Source organism: Amyelois transitella, chromosome 13, assembly GCF_032362555.1.
Source record: "Amyelois transitella isolate CPQ chromosome 13, ilAmyTran1.1, whole genome shotgun sequence".
NCBI classification, from domain to species: Eukaryota; Metazoa; Arthropoda; class Insecta; order Lepidoptera; family Pyralidae; genus Amyelois; species Amyelois transitella.
This window is the reverse complement of record NC_083516.1, coordinates 4,581,855-4,601,502: the sequence shown is the minus strand read 5'-3', so window position 1 is coordinate 4,601,502 and position 19,648 is coordinate 4,581,855. Positions and strand designations below refer to the sequence as shown.

Here is a 19,648-nt window from a genome sequence, read left to right as displayed (position 1 = left end):
TAATCATGTTAGTTTTTCTCTGAAACTCCGCCAGAATTAAGTTCAATCCCGTTTCACCTGATCCCGTGGTAATTTTCCAAGGTATCCTTATTTTACCTTGTATAATTAAAAATTTCACGCAAAAGAACATAAATGGTTTAGGCGTAAAGAAGAGAGGCACACTTTCGCATGTCCATTAATAAAAATTGAAGTATATGTACATAGTATGGATCTCACAATCGATAATATCATTCCGATCAATTCACAAAAATGGCAATACCAATTTAACGTAAGCATTAAGAATCACTTGATCACAAGAGAGATCACGGTTTAATAAAGCGATCCTTTTTGCGCTAGAATTCATTATGAGAGCTCGACGCATGAACCTTTCCATCGTGATATAGAAAACATGATATTGGCAAGAATATCTGTTATTACATCGCGTAGCTCTAAGGAATTTAAACCAATTCCATTTCTCCTTTGGAAATGTTAGCTTACTAAAAAGGGCGAATCCCTGAAGCGCTCTGCCAACTAAAATATTTATGTTTAAATGGTATCAAAGGAAATCTTATGTGTTTTCTCTATTGATATTACCGAAACTTGAGGCTGTTTCTTTTATCGAGCCCTTTGTGGAGACTTGAAATGAGCTATTAAATAAATATTGGTCCTAATGTAATATTACAATTTACAAAATCTTGTTCAGGCCAGACAGAAGAAAATTGAAATAGATTTTGATATTTGTTAAGTTAAGTAAAGTTAACAATTTTTTTTTCAATTCAATTTTATTGGAGAATTTAAGGAATGCTCAATAAGTTTCAATTTAAAAAATATTATTTCTTTGAGAATGTACTTTATTGTTTTTGTCATTAATTTCTTACAATCCATACGAGCACATTTTATAACATCTTTATCCCGTGTGGGACTTTAGACTGACAGGCCACGTTCAGCTGTTTGGCCATACAAAGAGAGAAGATTAGTATTTTTGGATGTTCGTATTTCTTTCGTGAAGAAATAACATCCAGATCACTGGATATGTAACCATGATCCAATGTGCTTGATTCACCTGCATAAGTTGCGAAGATTAGATGGAAGTGTCGCTTTGTGTGGAAACTTACCCAATCGAGTATTATGGTCATAGCCGCACCCACAATTATGTCAGGAGGAGTTATCACTTGATAATGAATAATCCTATTCACAAACTCTGATCCTAGAAATCGATCGTGATCTTTCTTGTACAGAAATATTGATGAGTTGTCCAAAGAGCTATAGATTGTTTAACAACTGATTGCATAACAATGTTAAGCTTCAAAAGAGTGGTAACTTTGTTTTAAATGTCAAAACTGAAATTGGCATGGTGAAGATAATAAAACAATACATCAGTTTCATTTTATTTTATTTAAAAGATTTTGTATAAATCAAATTACGATATAATCGGTAACACATAAAATATAATAAAATTATTAGGTAACTCATATTTATCACATGAATAAAATTAAAAATAACAGAAACAAAATAATACTTGAAATTATACTTAATAAACTCGTATTCTATAAAAAATAAAACGGTTTTATATAAATAGACGTGCTGTTGTCGGTAATATTTTTCTTTGTCTTCAAGAATTATTAATAAAAGAAATATGCGCAGTTTCTATAAGTATAAGGGTCGAAAGCAACATGAAAAGAAGGCAACTCGTCAAGGTACCATTTGATGTACCATTGGGATACACGAAAGGACATTCCTGTTCAGCTCCCAAATGTGTAATGTTTTATTAGGCAGAGCAGCTTCAATCCTCTGTCAAAATGAAAAATGATCGTTTTCTGTCTGAGATTCTTATCAATTGTAAGTACACCATAGTAAAAGGAATATATTGAACATCATGTCAAAACATTCCCGGCATCAGCACATCAGTTTTAAAGGGTATCAAGCTCGATAGGATTGTTAATACTGGTACATAATTAATTGATTATTAACTACATTCAATTATATAAAATCAGAAGCTCCTGTTGAACGCGTGAGATAATTTATTATCACAGTGTTGGGCTATTAAATAAAGCATGACTATTTTATACCGAAATCATTAAAACATTTAAAAAGTTACACTTAGTACAACACTATTGTATATGGAACACTGATTATCATAAGAAAAATTGAAGTTACAATTAAAACACGATCTGGTTTGTGATATATTCACAAATATTTTTATCAAATTGTGATATGCGATATTGTACATGTCTATAAATTAACTACACTTGGTTCTATACATAGATTAGAATTAATAGTTAACGCAAGTTTACAGCAACGTCTTTCGTGCTTTTGTTTCATAAGACTTTCGGAGAAACAAAATAAAATTACAAATTACCCCAATTAAAATTATCATGACTGCTAAAAATGTTTCTCGTTGGATATGGATGAAAATTTATTCGTATCCCCAATAGGAAACATAAAATTTTACATAAGGTTACAGATAACAGTTTCATAATACTTAATAAAAATAATCAGAGACCACGTAACACTTGCGCTGTCCATTTTATTAAAAATCTATGTTTTATAGTCCCGCGATGGTTGCGCGACTACAATTGACACTTTGCTTTACACTGACGTTTTTGTACAAGCGTTGATGTCACCAATGCTTTTGACGCGGCGATGTCGCTTCTGCTTCACAGCCGTATCGTCCACGGATTTCGCTGGGAGAGGTGAGCTCACTCTATGAGCATGATCTGCTTTCTGACCAAATCTGTAGACAATGCATACAATATATAATGACAATATGGATATGGAGTATGATAGAACCTACACATTCAGGCAACTGGATGTGAAACCATGATCGATCCAATACGGGTTTGGTTCCCCTGCAAAAGTTGCGGAGGTGCGGTGAGGATGCAACCGGGACTAAAACCAAGAGGGAAGAAAAAGAATATGGATATGTAGAAAAATGTTTGGAGGATAGAGTGATTTAAAAAAAAAATACAAATTAACGTTTATTAGTACAACAATTTTATAATGTTAAAGTAAATATTAAAGGATACTATAATTCTGCTCGGTAATTAAAAGAAAATCTCCGATGCTTCCTTATTAGTTTACCTTATAAGACAAAGTGAGTCAAAATATAGGTTTGTTTAATGGTTTTTTGCTAACTGAAAAGTACAATCCACAACGTGAAACGACGAACATGTCTCTCCTAATGCAGTATTCAAAACAAATTAGTGGCTGCACATAATACAGTCTAGACATCATCATTAAAATCCGTCCAAAGTTCCTCAACATTCCGTTTATAAATAAATGCACATTTGTGACTCACCTATGCGTTATGCCGGCGTTTTCCTTTATCTCGTTGAGTTTCTGTAGGCTGTCTCTTGTGGAGACACTAGACTGAGAGTACAGACTCAGCGGAGTATATATCGGTTCGTATTCCTGTAGTGTTGGTGGAGGGGCGTATGTCATGCTCAGCTGGGATAAAGTTCTCATGGCTATGGGCGGGGAGTATGTCATCTGGTAGGGCTGGGTGAGACTGAGGACACTCGAACTTTCGCTGGAGCTCGAAGGCGACGTCCGGTCGTGTTTTGGCTTCAACACTCCTAGCGCTCGAGATATTGATCCCTGAGAAAATATTGAAGAATTTATAGGTTCATCTTAAAATAATAAAATATTAAGAACTCCTTTTATTTTCTTTCATGCATAGTTTTTGAAATACATACATACATACATAAACTCACGCCTCTTTCCCGGAGGCGTAGGCGTCTGTTTTTGAAATAAACATTGCAATTGCCTGAAATTTATTATCTGTGTGCTAAGTTGGTTCAAATTCAAATACATACATTAGTTTTGGTTGTACATTAATTATGATATCAATCACTACTTTCTTAAAGACGACATACAAAAACAACTACGTTACAACGCCTTACCCTTAAACTATGCCTTCGAGAGTCACTGCTAAGATCTATTCCCGGTAATCCAGTCGCCACTGACCTGGAAAACGGTCTACCCAACATTCGGATTTGGTGGCCAAACATGTTCCTGAAAACATAGATGTATTTATTTCAGCTAGGCAAACATGCACTAGATTAAATTCGACGAAAGCCAGGCAGAGCGCTGTTTGCTTTTACTTTGGTATAATCAAGTCTCTCAAATTTGCACTAACTTTGTAATATTTTGGCTAACACAAAAAGCTCTCATGCAATGGTTCCTGTTTTACGAACTGCTTCATTTAGAGCTTGAATTTACAACATAGATGTTGAATTTTTAAAACTGTGGCTCGACATTTTCATTACACTTTTTTAGTAAGTTAAATACCAGGAGACTTTAAATTTCAATTGAAAACATTTTGCATAGACATCAAAAGCATGATGCACTTTGCCGGAAAATACGAATCATGCTGACTGTGAACGAAGGTATGATCAGAAAAAAAGTAACGTGGACAAATATTAACAAATTGTGAACAAAGAACAGTACTGAAATACTTTAAAATATTCATTTAAGTATATTAAATATTTTTTTAATTTTGGCAGGCTAATGCAGTACTCTTCTCTGAAAGCTCGAATTAAAATGACGACAATGGTAAATCAAAGAAGAAATTAAACCAGACAAGCACGAAATGTCGGTGTGGTTACAAATCATTTTGATAAAACAAAATACCAATGGAAGGATAAACGGTGGAGAGAGCCTTATAAAGGTGCAATCTAATGATGATGACAGAGAGGCATTCATGATTATCGATAAAATGATTGTTACCGTTCTGTCTCGATGCAAGGATCGCCAAGTTACGGATGATGATATTAAAAGAAATTGACTCGATGTCCTTTAGGAATTGTTTTTTTATCAGGATTTATTCACATTTATAATGTCAATCAATATTACAGATGATCCTAATATACAATGTAGTCAATTTTACAATTTTAATGTATACAAGTCAAAAACATATTTATTTTACAATATTGGTAAATGCTATTATTGTTATTACTCCTAAAGCTATGGTGAATGGTTCTGTTTTTTTAATTAAATATTTGGTGTAACGATTCAAAATCTTCGATTAATTTAATTAATATTAAAATTGTCAATAAATTATTCTCAACAAATCGTTCTCATAATAAATACGAAAGTATTGATCATGGGATATGATAAACCCCCTATTTATTATACGAAGCATTGTGTGCTTGACGTTGATACCAACTATGTTGTAAGTATACATTTACTAATTTTATTAAATTGATCGATCTCGACGAAACATTGACATGACAAATCTAAACTACTGCAAGTTGGAACTCTAGGGGGCTGTTATTATAACAATGTAGAACATTGAATCTAACACTGACGAAGGCGTAAGACACAAAGGAATATTTATTGTGAATGTTTCCGATCGCAACAACTTTTCGAGATGCTTTTACTTACAAACCATGGGTCCTACAATAACTTATCAGTCTTCACCGCTCGTAAAGTTTTCGATCAAAAAAGTTTCACAAACGAGCGAATCTTGACGGAAGAACCTCTAGATGACTTTTTTGCAAAGAAAAATATTTTGTGTAAAAATAGCAACTTTACAAACATTTTTATAGGTACAAGAAACTTTACATAGATACAGGTTGTCGAGACTTGGCATCGAAGCTAATTTACTTTTTGAAGGAGAGTTTTTTAATTTTTGTCGATTTATCTTTGTTTTGTGGACAACATGGATGCTCGGGCAGCCTCCACTTGCAGTTCTTCCACCTGGCAAAATATCGTATACCTGCAGGATTGCACCTCACATTATAATCAACTACAGGTTGCTCACCTACCGGGGCGTGACTCTGGTGACTAGCATGCAGTGCGAGAATTCCTTCAAGCTTTTTACTTTCACATTGACATATCGATTATAGTTCATGAGATAAACTCTGGATTATATCACTTTGGACTGTGCTTTTGTCACCAAGACAGAAAGAATTAGTTAATTGGATGGTGTGTCATCAGATATTGGAAAACATGATATTTTGTTGCAGACGAAATGATAACGTATTAAAGTTTGTGACAATATTATGTTTTCCTTTGATGTGTGGTAAACAAACTGAACAATACGATAGGACTTACCTCGCAGGTATCACAAGAGCATCAAATTCCGCAACCAAATGCCTTCGTATAATGCTTTTAGAAGGCGGTATTCCGAGAGCCGTTGCCATAGTTTCCCCAGTAAATGATGGCTCTAATACTACTAATCCACCGTGGACTCCGCTATCTGTTTAACATGAATAATGAACAAATATTTTTAAAAGCTTTCTTAATTAAAGATATTTTTTGATCTAGTTTAATAATTATCGCAAAAAGATATTAAAAAATTAACATTTGGTTTTGTCTTAAAAAGTAAATAGAGCAAAGCTACCTCCGCACTGTGAAAATTCAAAATACTGGAGGTTAAACAAGACAAGGAAATGAAAACACCTGGTGCGAGTAGAGGTTTTCTTCGTTGAGTAAAATTAATTTTGCGTAAGTAAATGTTTGTAAAACCTCCAACCTAAATACACAAGAATTTAATCAAAGTTTTTTTTCATTTCTGATCACATATTCCTTTGTCCTTTTGAGATTCAGGCTAGGGTTGTTTACAGAAACAACTCACCTTTTAGGTTGTCAGCAAATTCTCCTAAGTCAATATTGTGAGCCCACCGCATGAACCTCTGATTGGTCCAAACTAAAGGATCTGCGTCGACGTTCTCACACTGGTGTCGCCTCACCGCCAAAGCCTGAAAATAGGTCGCGAATGAATGGCTGGAACTTTCTTGATGAGATTAGGTTCTTGAAATCGGTTTGAATTCTTTATTCGTTTTTCTTATTTAAAATAAATACAATTTGCGCAATTATTAAAACCTATAAAAGTATGTATCTTACTTGTTTTTAAAAAAGTGCTTATACTGACTTATATATTTTTTTACGAGATATTGTCTATTTTTTTTTAATAACTAAAATTATAATTTAATGACAAATATCAGATCCATAGAAACAATGAAAATATAATAAAAGTTTCAAATTTTCTTTCAAAATAAATAGGTATTCCTATAGGAAGAAAGATTGATTTCGGCATCCATAATTTATTACACAATAAAAAAGTAATAACCAGGATCTTCTAGGTCAGAATCGGTAAAGAATTCGAAGGGTACACCGCGATGATTAATGTGCTAACATTATGACACAAAATAAAAACTGGATAAAAAGATACTCCCAAAAACGTGCGTCTAAGAACGTTTTGTATTTTATGAGTGGCATGCTACGCGAGTAACTAGTTATAGTTTGCATTCACTTATATTTTTTTGATAGTTGATTTGTAATGATTTACCTAGTTGTTGGAGAGAAGTTCTGAATAATGACAGGCAGGTTGTGTAAAAAGCATATATGTGAAAGGTTTACTCATAAATATCGGAAAATGTCATAATCAAAATTCTCTTTTGATGTCTAAATCTAAATAAAAATACTTCTGTAATCTAATTATTTTATGTTTACGGGTCACGATGGCATTGCAAGACGAAACATTTTGTACCGACTCACTGGATAATCGTTTATTTGCTTTCCCCTTATCTCCGGCTCTTATCAAGAACGTAGGGAAATGTTTTTTTAGATTATCTTTAAACGGAGTCTTTTGTTTACGGCGAAAATGCGGAGTTTATTTTACTACATTGTAAAATTAAAAATAAATAAGACTAGTCTTAAAAAATAAAAGACATTAAAGGAAAACAAGGTAAATACGGACTTTTGCTAGGTGGTAAAATAATAAATGACCATTTTTAAAAAGTGACTTGATTTAGCCCCAAATCAACGGAAAAGGGACAAAAAATTCCTACAAAATTTTATAATAGGTAGAGATCAGTTGATAAGCAGGGTAAAACTGTCTATAACTTAAGATAGGAAATAGGATAACATAAGATACAACATTTTTAAATGATGAAAGGTATCTATAATTTTCTTCCAATAACATATTTTATTAGATTTTGTATTTTTTACCATTCAATGCCATCCCCGATGGGTAAAAGCCGTTTCATTTAACAATATCTACATTTTTACTTTAAATATATTTAATATCCGGTACGAAATTATTTCCATTGAATCCTGTTTTATCTGATTAAAACACAAAACATTAATATTAAATATGTTCGCATTAATTTTTTTATGAAAACCGGAACCTAAAAACATTTTTTTTAATCTACTGGTTTTATAAAACCAACATTTCGCATTTCCGTACCAAACGATTGCGAGCTATCCACATATCCATCCTCCGATTTCAAAGAAATTTAAATTAAGTTGGAACGCGAAAATTTTTCATAAAAATTTATACGACTCGAGTTTTCAGGTTTAGTTCAGCTATTAAATGGGATTAAAGTAGGATTTTTCTTGTTTTGGTAAGTTATTTATCAGTTGATGGTTTTTAGCCATTTGCACAACCTCCTTGATGCTGGAAGCCTACTACGAGTTATGCTGTGTTTCCGGTTTCCCTTTCTACAACATTTTCTAACACAGATGTTCGTGTGATTCGCAGCACTTTAGTATCTATAGGACCACGTCATATCTTTTCCATGGATTCCGAAAAAGGCGACTTAGGCTAATAAATTCAGATTCTTCTTGTAGGTGATGGGCCTGCAGCCTGTAACTACTCAAATTTCAATTCCATAATTTAGTCATACTGCTGAACAGGCCTTTCAGTCTTGTCAAAACTGTTTTTTTTTTTTTATATACTGGCAAATTACACTGATCGAGTTAGCCTCGAAGTAAGTTCGAAACTTGTGATGAGATACTAACTCAACGATACTATATTTTATAATAAATACTTATATAGATAAACATCCAAAACCCAGGCCAATCAGAAAAAGTTCTTTTCTCATCATGCCCTGTCACAGACAAGCGTACTACCGCTGCGCCACAGAGGCTGTTGGCTCTGTCTACTTCGCAAGGGATATAAACTTGACTATATTCATATGTTAAAGTCAATCAAGCAAAAGTTAAGTTAAGCAAACTAATTACTAGAATCTTCTATTAAGCCACAACAATAACCTTCTTGCTGTGCCTACTAGCGGGGATAAAGAAGATATCTAAACAGACGCACAAGATATTATCAAGTCTTTAACAAAACTTCTAAATTCTCACCTGTCTATCATACTTCATTATTCTAAGCAAGTGTATGCCATGGACGATGGAGGCTTGGTGGAACTTCCTGGTCACCCCGAGGTACTTTTCCAGCTCCTTCTTGCTGATGGTGTCAAGCATTCGAGCGTCTACTAGGTTCACTAGGAACGACTCTCCGTACTGTTGACAAAGATGATTTCTATAGTCTTAGTATTAAAAAAATGCTTTCACACTTTTATTTATACTTTTTTTTTTTTTAAATATTCTGTTTTATAAATTATTGAGAGTAACTTTAATCTTATTCACAAATTTCTACATAATGGTAGTTGTAGAATTTAATAAAATATTATTTTTTGGTAGAAGTAACTATCAACTTCTGAAAGGTTACATGTTTTTCTCAAAGAGGATGAATGGCGAATCTTTTTATTAACAATTTTCATCTTGATATTTTTCAATAGATATTTTCACATAGGACTGACTTGCGATAACCCCAAATCCGGGAGCCACTCCGCAGCCACCCACGAATGGTTCAGCTGCCCGATGCTAGGGTTCCTCACGAGGTCAGGCCGCCTTCTCTCCTCTATCGCCAGCCGCAACTTCTTCCGATGCATGGGCTGCGTGATCCCCAAGCCCACCTCCAGGTCAGCATCCGAGAGCTCGAGCAGAACCTGCCCATTCAAAGCACGGATCTAGAACCAATGAGAACAGAATATTTGACGCTACTATCGCGTCAATTGATTTACTACTAGGTGGTGTTTGATTTATGATGAGCAAATATGTTATGACTGTACTAATTTTTACACATGCATATCTTCATCGTATTTTAGGTATCTATAATTTTTTGTTATTATATTAATCTAGCAACCTAATGAAACAGAAAATCGGAAACAGATTTTGATAAAATTGAAGACAATTTTCAGAACTTTTGATTACTACCATGAATGAGTAAAGAAAAACCTTTAGTGTTCATAAACATCGCATTGATAAGAATTAAATATATTTTAACAAATAATTTCTTATCAAAACAAAACCCTATTTCATTTACAAATTAACCTTCACTTACATTAATAAATAAGTTGTTCATTTCGTACAGTTAGCAACAAAAGATATCCAACTATTGCAATTAAAACTTAAAATAGAGAACAATTTTATTCACAATACAGTTGCTGGAGCATGAAAACCTATAATGGATTTGCGTTGTGCTCATTATAATCACGTGAAAGCATCAAATTATCCAAATCAATGAAATTAAATCGAATTTCACTAACGACGTCATTTTGGCAGTGAAATGCTGTGACAGATTAATAAATGTTACGTTTTCACCTCACGATAAATCAGAGATCAACGTGTTTTGAATATGTACACAGTCACGTGAAATCATCAAAAGGATTGCGTCGGGACCTAATTTCCATACTAATCCAATAAAGCCACAGCACTTCATGTAATCAATGGGTTATCCCATAATCATTTTTTTAATTTATATAACGTTTGGAAAGATAAGCTACATTGTTTAGCAGAGAATTGCGAGGCTGAAATTCTAATCGCGGTTTTCCTTTGTTATGTTGGAACAATAAAAAGTATTAAATTTGAGTTTTGATCGGAGCATAACGCAAAGGATGACGTTGTGTATTAAATATAAAAATCCTAACTTTGTCATAAAAATGTCTTAATTGTACAGGAAATTTTTATTATCATTTTATGAATAGAAATTTAAAGTTTAGTTTTCAGTTGAAAAATATTTAAATGCTTTAAGATAAAAGATGTCACCATACAGCGACAGTTATTGATACATTTATGAATACCTTATGGTATTCTATTAACTTATATTTCAACAAAAACAACATTACCTTCCCACTTTTCACGTTGTCAGCCACAGCACAGCAATACTGGGGCATACCAAGCGCCAATTCCATCCAAGCCAAGATGGCTGGCGCCCGCCATCTTGCCAATGGCAGTGAAGCTGCTTCTCTCAGAGCTGCTTCGCTGCCCAGAGGAGACCAGGCTCTGCTAGTACTACCGGTGCCGGCGTACACTGGCTCTGTTGAGTGAAAACGGTCTTGAATATGGATTCTTATTGGTTGATAAGTAAACGATAAAATTATACACACAAGGCATTTTTCATTGTACACTAGACAATACACTAATAAAAATTCTTAAGATCATTGTTTCATTTGGGCGAACTGTGTACTAAACACATACATCATAAAAAACGTGAAAGTGGTGCCAGAGAATATTACATAATAATTAAGGGAATTTTAGAATTGAATTGAGGATCGTATTAGGATGCATTTTTTGTACCCTAAGTACAATAGTTCTACAATATCAACATACCACTCTCATGCCCACTGACGGCCGCACTGCCGGATTTGGTGCGGTGCCTGCTCCTGGCGAACACTCGCGATATAGAGCCCCAGGCGGAACCACGCCCGCGCCCGCCCTTGCCCGTGCCGCGGGGGCGAAGCCCTACGAGCGCCGCTTCACATTCACCGGGACTTGACAGCTGTTCCACGGACCTATGTAGAAAATTCATTGGGTAAAAATATTTTGTTTGAAAATGCTAAGAAACCGAAGGTTTCATTTCTTTTTCTTTTATAAAAACATTTTATTTGAACAACAACTATGTATATTTGTATACAATCTAATTAAAAAGCAAGTATTGCATGAATTATTTTGATGTCATTTCAGTGGAACTATCATATTAATGACTACATTTCATTTCACTCAAATAAATTATAAATGACTTTGCCGTTTGTACCTCACATACCTATTTCACTCCTTCCCTCTCCTCCTATTTCACATACCTATTACCTCACATACTTACTTATGTGATGAAAGATTGTATCGTTCTGAAAAATATCCTAGTATAAAATGGAATTAGATTTGAATCAAACCTGGAAAGTGATCCCGCGTCGATGGAGCGCGTGAATGGGGAGCCCGTATTGTGTGGCGACAGTGTAGGGCTGCAGTCCCGGGGTGTGCTCACTATAACAAGGTCATAAAGTGAGTAGACCTTTAATGGAAATAATTGTTTAAAAAAACCAACTTAAAAAGAAGTTGACATAGTAAGATATCAACCTTTAAAACCAACCTGCCTCCATGTTAAATATTTGCTTTAAAATAATTGTGCTCTTGCAATGTTCAACGTTGTAAATATTATATTAATTGTCGTAAATCCTCGATTTTGAAATCAACATTAGGCATTCAAAGATTTAACATCTAATCACATATAATTAAAAAATCTCTTCCTTAGTAAATATAGCTGACATTAAACACATTTTTATTTCCTATAACTAATATTTTATTATACATATACATTTTTAAGGAAGTTTCTTTCTTGGCGAAACAACAAACGCTCAAGTTATTTTGTAAATGGAAAAATTTAAACGCATTTTTTCCGCTTTGATGAGGACGGTATTGTGTAGTCTCATAATTAAATAGATAGAATTTTCGAAGAACAAAATGTTCTTGAAAAATAGCTTCCTCGTCGTTTAGCGGAAAACCGAAATAATTTCCTTTTATGTATATTTGAGAGCAAATAAAGTGGATTTGTTTGACGAGTCGGTTGAAATTCGAAAACATCGGAGTTTTGCTATCAGTTCTGAATTCGTTTAAAGCTCGGTTTTACCGTCCTTTTTATATTGTAAAAAGCGCTAGCAGGCTTTTATCGATTCTCGGGCAAATAATGTCGTTTGAAGGTATGAATAATAATGTTTTTGTCGAAATATACTGATTACTCGTGCAACAGTGTTGCATTGTGATTACATCCAACATCGTTATCGCATCCGTGCGGATATTATTATGTCGTAATTAACATGACAATCCGGTGATTACCGTTTCGTACTCAGGTTACGAAGTAATTAATACAAAGAGATATATCTAAATTAATACGGCTGCTTAACGTGTCTATATAACGATGCAATTATGCTGGTATACATCAACAAGAAGATTGCCTGGTTTATCATTTCAAAGAAAGGCCTAATCCAAACATCTACTTTTATACTTAAACTCAGCGCAATTGAATTTTTGAAAACATTTGCTTCAATAAGTTTTCACTATTAATTTTCAGAAAACATAAAGATAAAAGACGAAAACATTACCGATACAAATTTTTAGTGCTGCAATAAATTGTTTAAAATCAAATTTTGTTTCGATTGCAACTGGTGTTCGAAAAACTACCCTTCATACTATACTTACCCGGATATTTTTATATAGGGTAATAATACTCTTTTACCAAATGTTACTTACACTGATAAATGTGATGGGCAGACGAGACTAATGACACGGCATCTGTGTCGTAAGGGTCAAGGCTGGGGGGCACCCCTTCTGCGGTGGAGTCCGACAGGTTGCCTCCACACACCGACGTGGCGCCACCATCGCTGCTTCCTGTTACTGACACAACATTCTCACTTAGTGCTGAAACAAATCACAGAGAAGAGAAGCACCTTAAGTCTTCCCTGCTCTGTGTGGCGAATACGCAATAAATCATACCCAAGCAACATACTCGTACAGCAATAATTTATGGACGCAATTTTTTGTGCCTTTCCCAGAAATGGGTTACTAAGCATACAAGATGAATGCGGCGTTTATATGAAGCTCGGAAGATCTATGAACAGATAATTGCAGGCATGGAAGAAAATAATTATAATGGTAAAGAAGAATGAAATACACAGCAAGCAAAAAGGATTAACGAAGACTTTGTCTACAAAAAAAGAATACATTAGAACTACATTCATAAGCATAATATAAAGAAACATGCAAATTTTAACAAAATAGAAGTATTGGTGTTCATAAGAAGTTGTTTCTGATCAATTTGAAAATTTAACTATTTCTACAGTAGATGTAAAATGTAGAAAAATAATATATGCAAGTACTTTTAGTCTAAGAATTTATGAAATGTGGTGGTGATAAGAACACATACATACATTGAATATAGGTACATAAATTATAAACAGGAACTCCATCCAAATTAGGGTTTCAATTTTATAAGTTACTTTATCAAGGCAATACGAAGCTTTATCAAGGCTGTATCAAAAACGTCAAATATTATGTCAACAACAGCAGTCGTCTTAATCCGGCAGAAACTAAAATAATTTTTAGTTTTAATTGCGATGAAAATAACCTTTCCTTATTTAGTGTTATTTAAAGTCTCATTCAAATAACCCGTACCTACAACAATCATAGATATAATATTAAAAAAAAATGGAACTAATAAACAAAATATTGAAATAAATACACTATTCGGCAAGTTGTAATAATCGGTGTTCACTACGAGCGACTCCTGTTATTGATGCACATCTACTCTGGGATGAACCATGACTCATGTTTGATACTCAAAAAGCAGCTTTTACTATAATCTAATCGCGTTAATACTGGAAGTAGTTCCGGTTGCTACCTCTAACACCTGAGTCGGCGCTGCAGCTGCCCCTGTCTCCGATGAGGCCCGAGGGACCCCCAAGCATCATAGGAGGCCCCATGCCAAGAGACGCCACGCTCTCGCCCTCGGAGAGGCACCCTGCCGCTTGGAGTTGTCTTCGAGCCTATTAACAGTTATTTATTAAACAATTAACGTAAAAATAAATGTTAAAGTAGATCCGAAACAAGAGTCATGTTAAAAAGGGTGGCTCAAAGCTGTTACATTGATCGTATTCTCATAAAATTTTTAATCTTGTGATAGTGAATTGCCTTTTACAAATGTTTAGGTGCAGAGTTAAGCCACTTATTTTATTTGTGTTTAGATTTAAAATTTATATTTTTAAAAGGAAAGGAAGTAACACAATATAAGTAAATTTGGAAAAAACACTTATGTATTACTTAACACGCATGACAGAGACTTCGGATACAACGAAACAATGAAAATTATTTCCTGAGTGTAAAAAAGTAATTCTCCTTATACTGATTACATCTTGGATAAACGCCTTTATCTTCCAATTGATAGGTATAATCTGTTGTTATAAATTTATTAATTAGCCTAATTTTCATGGCAGTTTCACCACGCTTCAATAAATTTAGGGATTATGGTTATTGGGCCGGCTTTTGGCTACCGATTGTGTTAGGCCGCTTTAATGAGTCTTATATTGAAGATCATTTATCGCTTATGCTATAACGCTTCATTTGCAGCTATTATCAATTTAAGCATTGGTATAAATCTAGGCGTAATAAACTTTTGTGCGATATGAAAATATTGTATTTAGTAAACCTGAGTCACACATTACCGCGTTGACTATAAGGTATAATTTTGTGGAACAGTGTTTTCCAACTTAAAAAGTTTACAGCAGACAAGTACTAAAATATCTACATAATTTCATAAACGCATTTCTGTTTCCCAACAAACGGGAGCATTAACCGACTTGGTAATCCCAAAGAAAACTTATTAAATATGGTAATCCTGTGAATAGCCGACCGAAATCAAAGTTCATTTACGCCAAATTACGATAGATCGTTGCTGGGTTGCGTTTAATTTTCCTCGCAATTCGCTTTCCAAGGAGCGATTTGAAATGGTAATTAACACCGCGTGCTGTTGATGGATGGCAGGTTCGCAAATGAATGAAGATCAGACATAGGTCTACTTAGTAACACGAAGAGGTTTAAGTTATTTTATTATAGACTAAAAAGCTCTTACGTGATAACGGTTGAGTTACTTTATATTTAGGGTACGCTAAAGAAAGAAACTAAATTAATAAGAGGCAAGATCTTGCTGATTGCATTTTCAACTATATTCCATGAACGGCAATTCAATGATCATCATGTAAAAATTGGTCCAGTTATTTGTTTATTGTTTGAATTCCTATCTCGGCCTTAAAGTTTACGCTAAAATTGTAAAAAGAGCAAAACCTATTAGTTAAAGTATTAAGTATAAGTTCTATCAATGAAAACATAAAAAAATCCATCTACCTTATTAATGAATTATTAATATTACATTTAGTGGTTATCTCTCTGTGTGAACGTTAACTTGTCAAAGGGCCGTATCGCAAGCCCTATTCATCAACCACTGTCGATTCACGTTTGTTTATGAAATTTTCAACTACACTCAATCAAATTAATTTATAGTGATAGCGAGTATAGACGATAAAGTCCCCGATTAATATTGCAATTGACACCTAAGATCCTAAGATTGACAGTAAGAAACCATGTTAAATCATGGTTAAAATTATGAAATTTTCGGTACGTTCTCATTTTGAATTTTTTTTTCTGTGTCGGCGTGATGTCATTGTATTACTTGAGTGGCAGTGTGTTATCAGTATGACGTCTTGTAATTTGGATAAAATAGGAAGGTAGGTAAATATTTTTAAAAATGATGGATATGCCAAGGTAAAACGACACCACACTACGAAAACATATTTTTCATAATATAAATTGAATAACCGAGTGAAAATAATTGTACTCTGCGTGAAATTAATTTATGTAATTTTATAATTGCTCATATAAATACATCACTTATTTATACTTCGAAACTGAAATTACATTAAATATAAATCCGTTTGTTGTAATGCGCATTTAAAATAAGCGTTCCAGTTATATCACGATTGAATCAGTTTTATCAGTGGAATTTTGTTGAAGTAGTTTAAATTATTAGAAATATGGTTTTTAAGGAATTCCCACAAAGTTCCTAATCGAATTTGCCATTTACATAATAGCAGTTTCTTTTTCATCTTATAAAGGTGAACTTTATAATGAAAAACAAAATTGTTGAGAAAAATAAACTTTATACAAAAAACAAGTAATGAATTGATAAATAAAGCAAAGCAGTGTCTACATTTCTTTGTTTTTACAATAGCTCTTCTTTTTATAAACTTGTATCAAGTACCTACCTATGCTATCAAAATTTTTTGACAAAATAAATAATCGATGACATTTCTTTTTTTTTAATATTACCTCTATAAAAACCTTAAACGAATTTATATATCCCAAGTAATATTACAAATGCGAAAATAAGTTCATTTGTTTGCTTGTGAGTAGTCTCTTTACGCGTTATCTACTGAACCAAGTTTCTTAAAATTTTGTGTATATGTAATTAAGAGTCTGAAAAAGGACATATGGTATTTTTCTTCCCTGCAAAAAGTATCTGCCGTGGGATTTTCGAAAATGCTCTATTCTTTTTAGGTGACGCTTACTTCGCGTGGGCGGATGAGAGCTAGAGTAGGATTATTTAGATATTTATGGTTATAAAAAACTATATTGAGTAAGGCTTAGGATGTGCATTGGTCAAAGTAAGGTGTGTCCATACACATTTAAAACTCAAATTATAAATTGTTCCTTACGTGATTCAACCGAGTGTCACGCTTTTGTAACCAAAGTAATTTATAAATGTTGCTAATAATTAACACGTCACCTTTATGATCTACACAGTTTATACAAAAAAATATTCCTAAATTTATATCAAGTAGCAAATGTGCCGTGCGTGACATTAACATATTACTTTTAACTCGCTATCACTATCACTACGTATGTTAACTCGATATACAATAGGTTATGATGTACCTTCTCGTTTATGAATTAATTTTATTCTTAACCTCAACAATTTAGACGGCCTCTGTGGCGCAGCGGTAATACACTTGTCTGCGACTCCAAAGGTCCCAGGTTCGAATCCCGGCCAGGGCATGATGAAGAAGAACATTCTCTGATTAACCTGGGTCTTGGATGTTTATCTATATAAGTATTTATTATAAAATATAGTATCGTTGAGTTAGTATCCCGTAACACAAGTCTCGAACTTACTTCGAGGCTAACTCAATCTGTGTAATTAGTCCAAAAAAAAAAATTGTTCCCTCATATCTGAGTGTCATTACATGTGCTGACCATAGCAGCTATTTAAGCTTGCATTTTTTATTTTCTAATACTTACCTCAAATAATTGTTCCCTAGCGTGTCTCAACTGAGTGTCACGTGCGCTGAGCGCTGCGGCCAGTTGTAACGAACGCTCGGCTTCGTCCCGAGCGTGACGTAATAGTGCGGCTCTTTCTCTCTCTCTCTCAGCACGCTCAGCGCCCAATGCTGATGACGCACCGCCTCTTGATCGCATCTTAAAACAAACATAGTTAGGTAATAACCTATTAAAAATTAATAAGAATAATTTAGTGTGCAAGATTGGTGATTTTTAATTAATAAGGAAATAAGGCATGTAAAAGATAAATGATATATAATGATAAGTATGAAGTTCAAAAAGAGTTAAGGGAGTTCATAATTGTATACAAGCAGTCATAATATTTCACAATAATCTTATTCAGAAAAAATATGACAATATCTACAGTTCTTGAATGAATCTGAAAATAATATTTTAGCGATAGATAAATGAAGTGCAGTTCGTAATACATTTAAAACCTGTTCATAGTTCCGTATAAAGTCTCGCAGTTCCTTTTCCTTATCTTCCAGCGTAGCGTACAGTTGTTTCATTTGATTGAGCAAATCGAATTTCTCAGCTTTCAGCCTTTTCTTGTCTGCTTTGAGCGCTGTAACAAATTGTTAACGTAAGAAGAAATTCATGAAACGTTTTAATTGATTAAACTTAATAGAATATTTTTTACTTGATTTGTCTTTTATAATTGACTACCAGTTACTATTATTATTTAAAATATTTATCCATTTTAATTATTTTTTGCGTACATATATGCGCCTATAATCATTCCTAATCTGGCATAACCTAATGTTTCCTTATTTTTTTATTCAAATATTTGATTTTCTCACAATGTGATCCGCAAAAATACGTGCAGCAATAAAAACCATAAGTACATTATATTTCATTTAGTAAATTACATTTAAAGTTGAACATGTAGAATGAAAAACTAAAACATATATCATCCATCATGCAATCCTCCTTGATCCCCACGAGACAAATAGAAAATATTTCAATTTCCATTCTGAGAAGCGCAGATGTTAGAGAGACCTTTTATCCACCAATAATACGTTTGCATCGTCGACTCGTGTGATCGTCTGGTTTCGAATCAAAGTGTCTTTGGAGAGGATACTATTTATATAAACATGTATGCATTGGCACAATCCCCTGTGAGGGAGCAATGCTGCTCCGAAGCCGAGTCCTTCATTGCAAGTCTCTATGCAAATTCTTGCAACTTTGAAATGTTGTTTCGAGATCATGATTATTAGGTTAGTAGTTTGTATTCTAGTTTTAATTCTATGATGAAGCTATCAAGGTAAATGTAGCTATCAAGTTTTGTGACTATGAGCTCTGTCCAGTCTGCCTTTTCTCTGTCTCATCATAGAGTTCTTCCAATTGCATCGTAGATTTTTATTCGGTATTGCGAATGAGAGCAGCTTGTAAAAGAAACTTTACAAACAGTAAAACCTATTACTAACAACTTTTAGTGTTCGCTATAGCTGACTCCTGCCAGTCTTGGGAGAATTAAAACCTAAAACATTTTTATCTATATGCAAGACTGAAGTATCTTTCTAACACATTGTTTTACTATACTACGTCAGGAAATACAGTTTCAGGCAAAAAAGGTGTAACTCTTAAAACAGAATAGCCGCTATGAGTAAATGAAGCTATCAAGGTAAATGTAGCCATCAAGTTTTGTGACTATGAGCTCTGTCCAGTCTGTCTTTTCTCTGTCTCATCATAGAGTTCTTCCAATTGCATCGTAGAT

General features: G+C 33.8%; 1 protein-coding gene across 1 annotated transcript in view; it reads right to left on the bottom strand.

Annotated features, from left to right (window-relative positions):
• Nucleotides 1–1,505: 1,505 nt before the first annotated feature.
• The window catches only part of LOC106141221 (kazrin), an 89,913-nt gene continuing 71,770 nt past the window's right edge, over nt 1,506–19,648 (bottom strand). Inside the window, exons 8-21 of the mRNA XM_060947457.1 lie at nt 18,369–18,496; nt 17,893–18,069; nt 14,444–14,588; nt 13,297–13,434; nt 11,943–12,033; nt 11,383–11,564; nt 10,899–11,089; nt 9,531–9,740; nt 9,073–9,231; nt 6,560–6,683; nt 6,037–6,181; nt 3,882–3,993; nt 3,278–3,576; nt 1,506–2,713 (exon numbers count right to left, since the gene is read on the bottom strand). Coding sequence (XP_060803440.1) covers nt 2,569–2,713; nt 3,278–3,576; nt 3,882–3,993; nt 6,037–6,181; nt 6,560–6,683; nt 9,073–9,231; nt 9,531–9,740; nt 10,899–11,089; nt 11,383–11,564; nt 11,943–12,033; nt 13,297–13,434; nt 14,444–14,588; nt 17,893–18,069; nt 18,369–18,496 — 2,246 coding nt within the window. The 3' untranslated portion in view covers nt 1,506–2,568. The remainder of the gene's footprint in view (nt 2,714–3,277; nt 3,577–3,881; nt 3,994–6,036; nt 6,182–6,559; nt 6,684–9,072; nt 9,232–9,530; nt 9,741–10,898; nt 11,090–11,382; nt 11,565–11,942; nt 12,034–13,296; nt 13,435–14,443; nt 14,589–17,892; nt 18,070–18,368; nt 18,497–19,648) is intronic.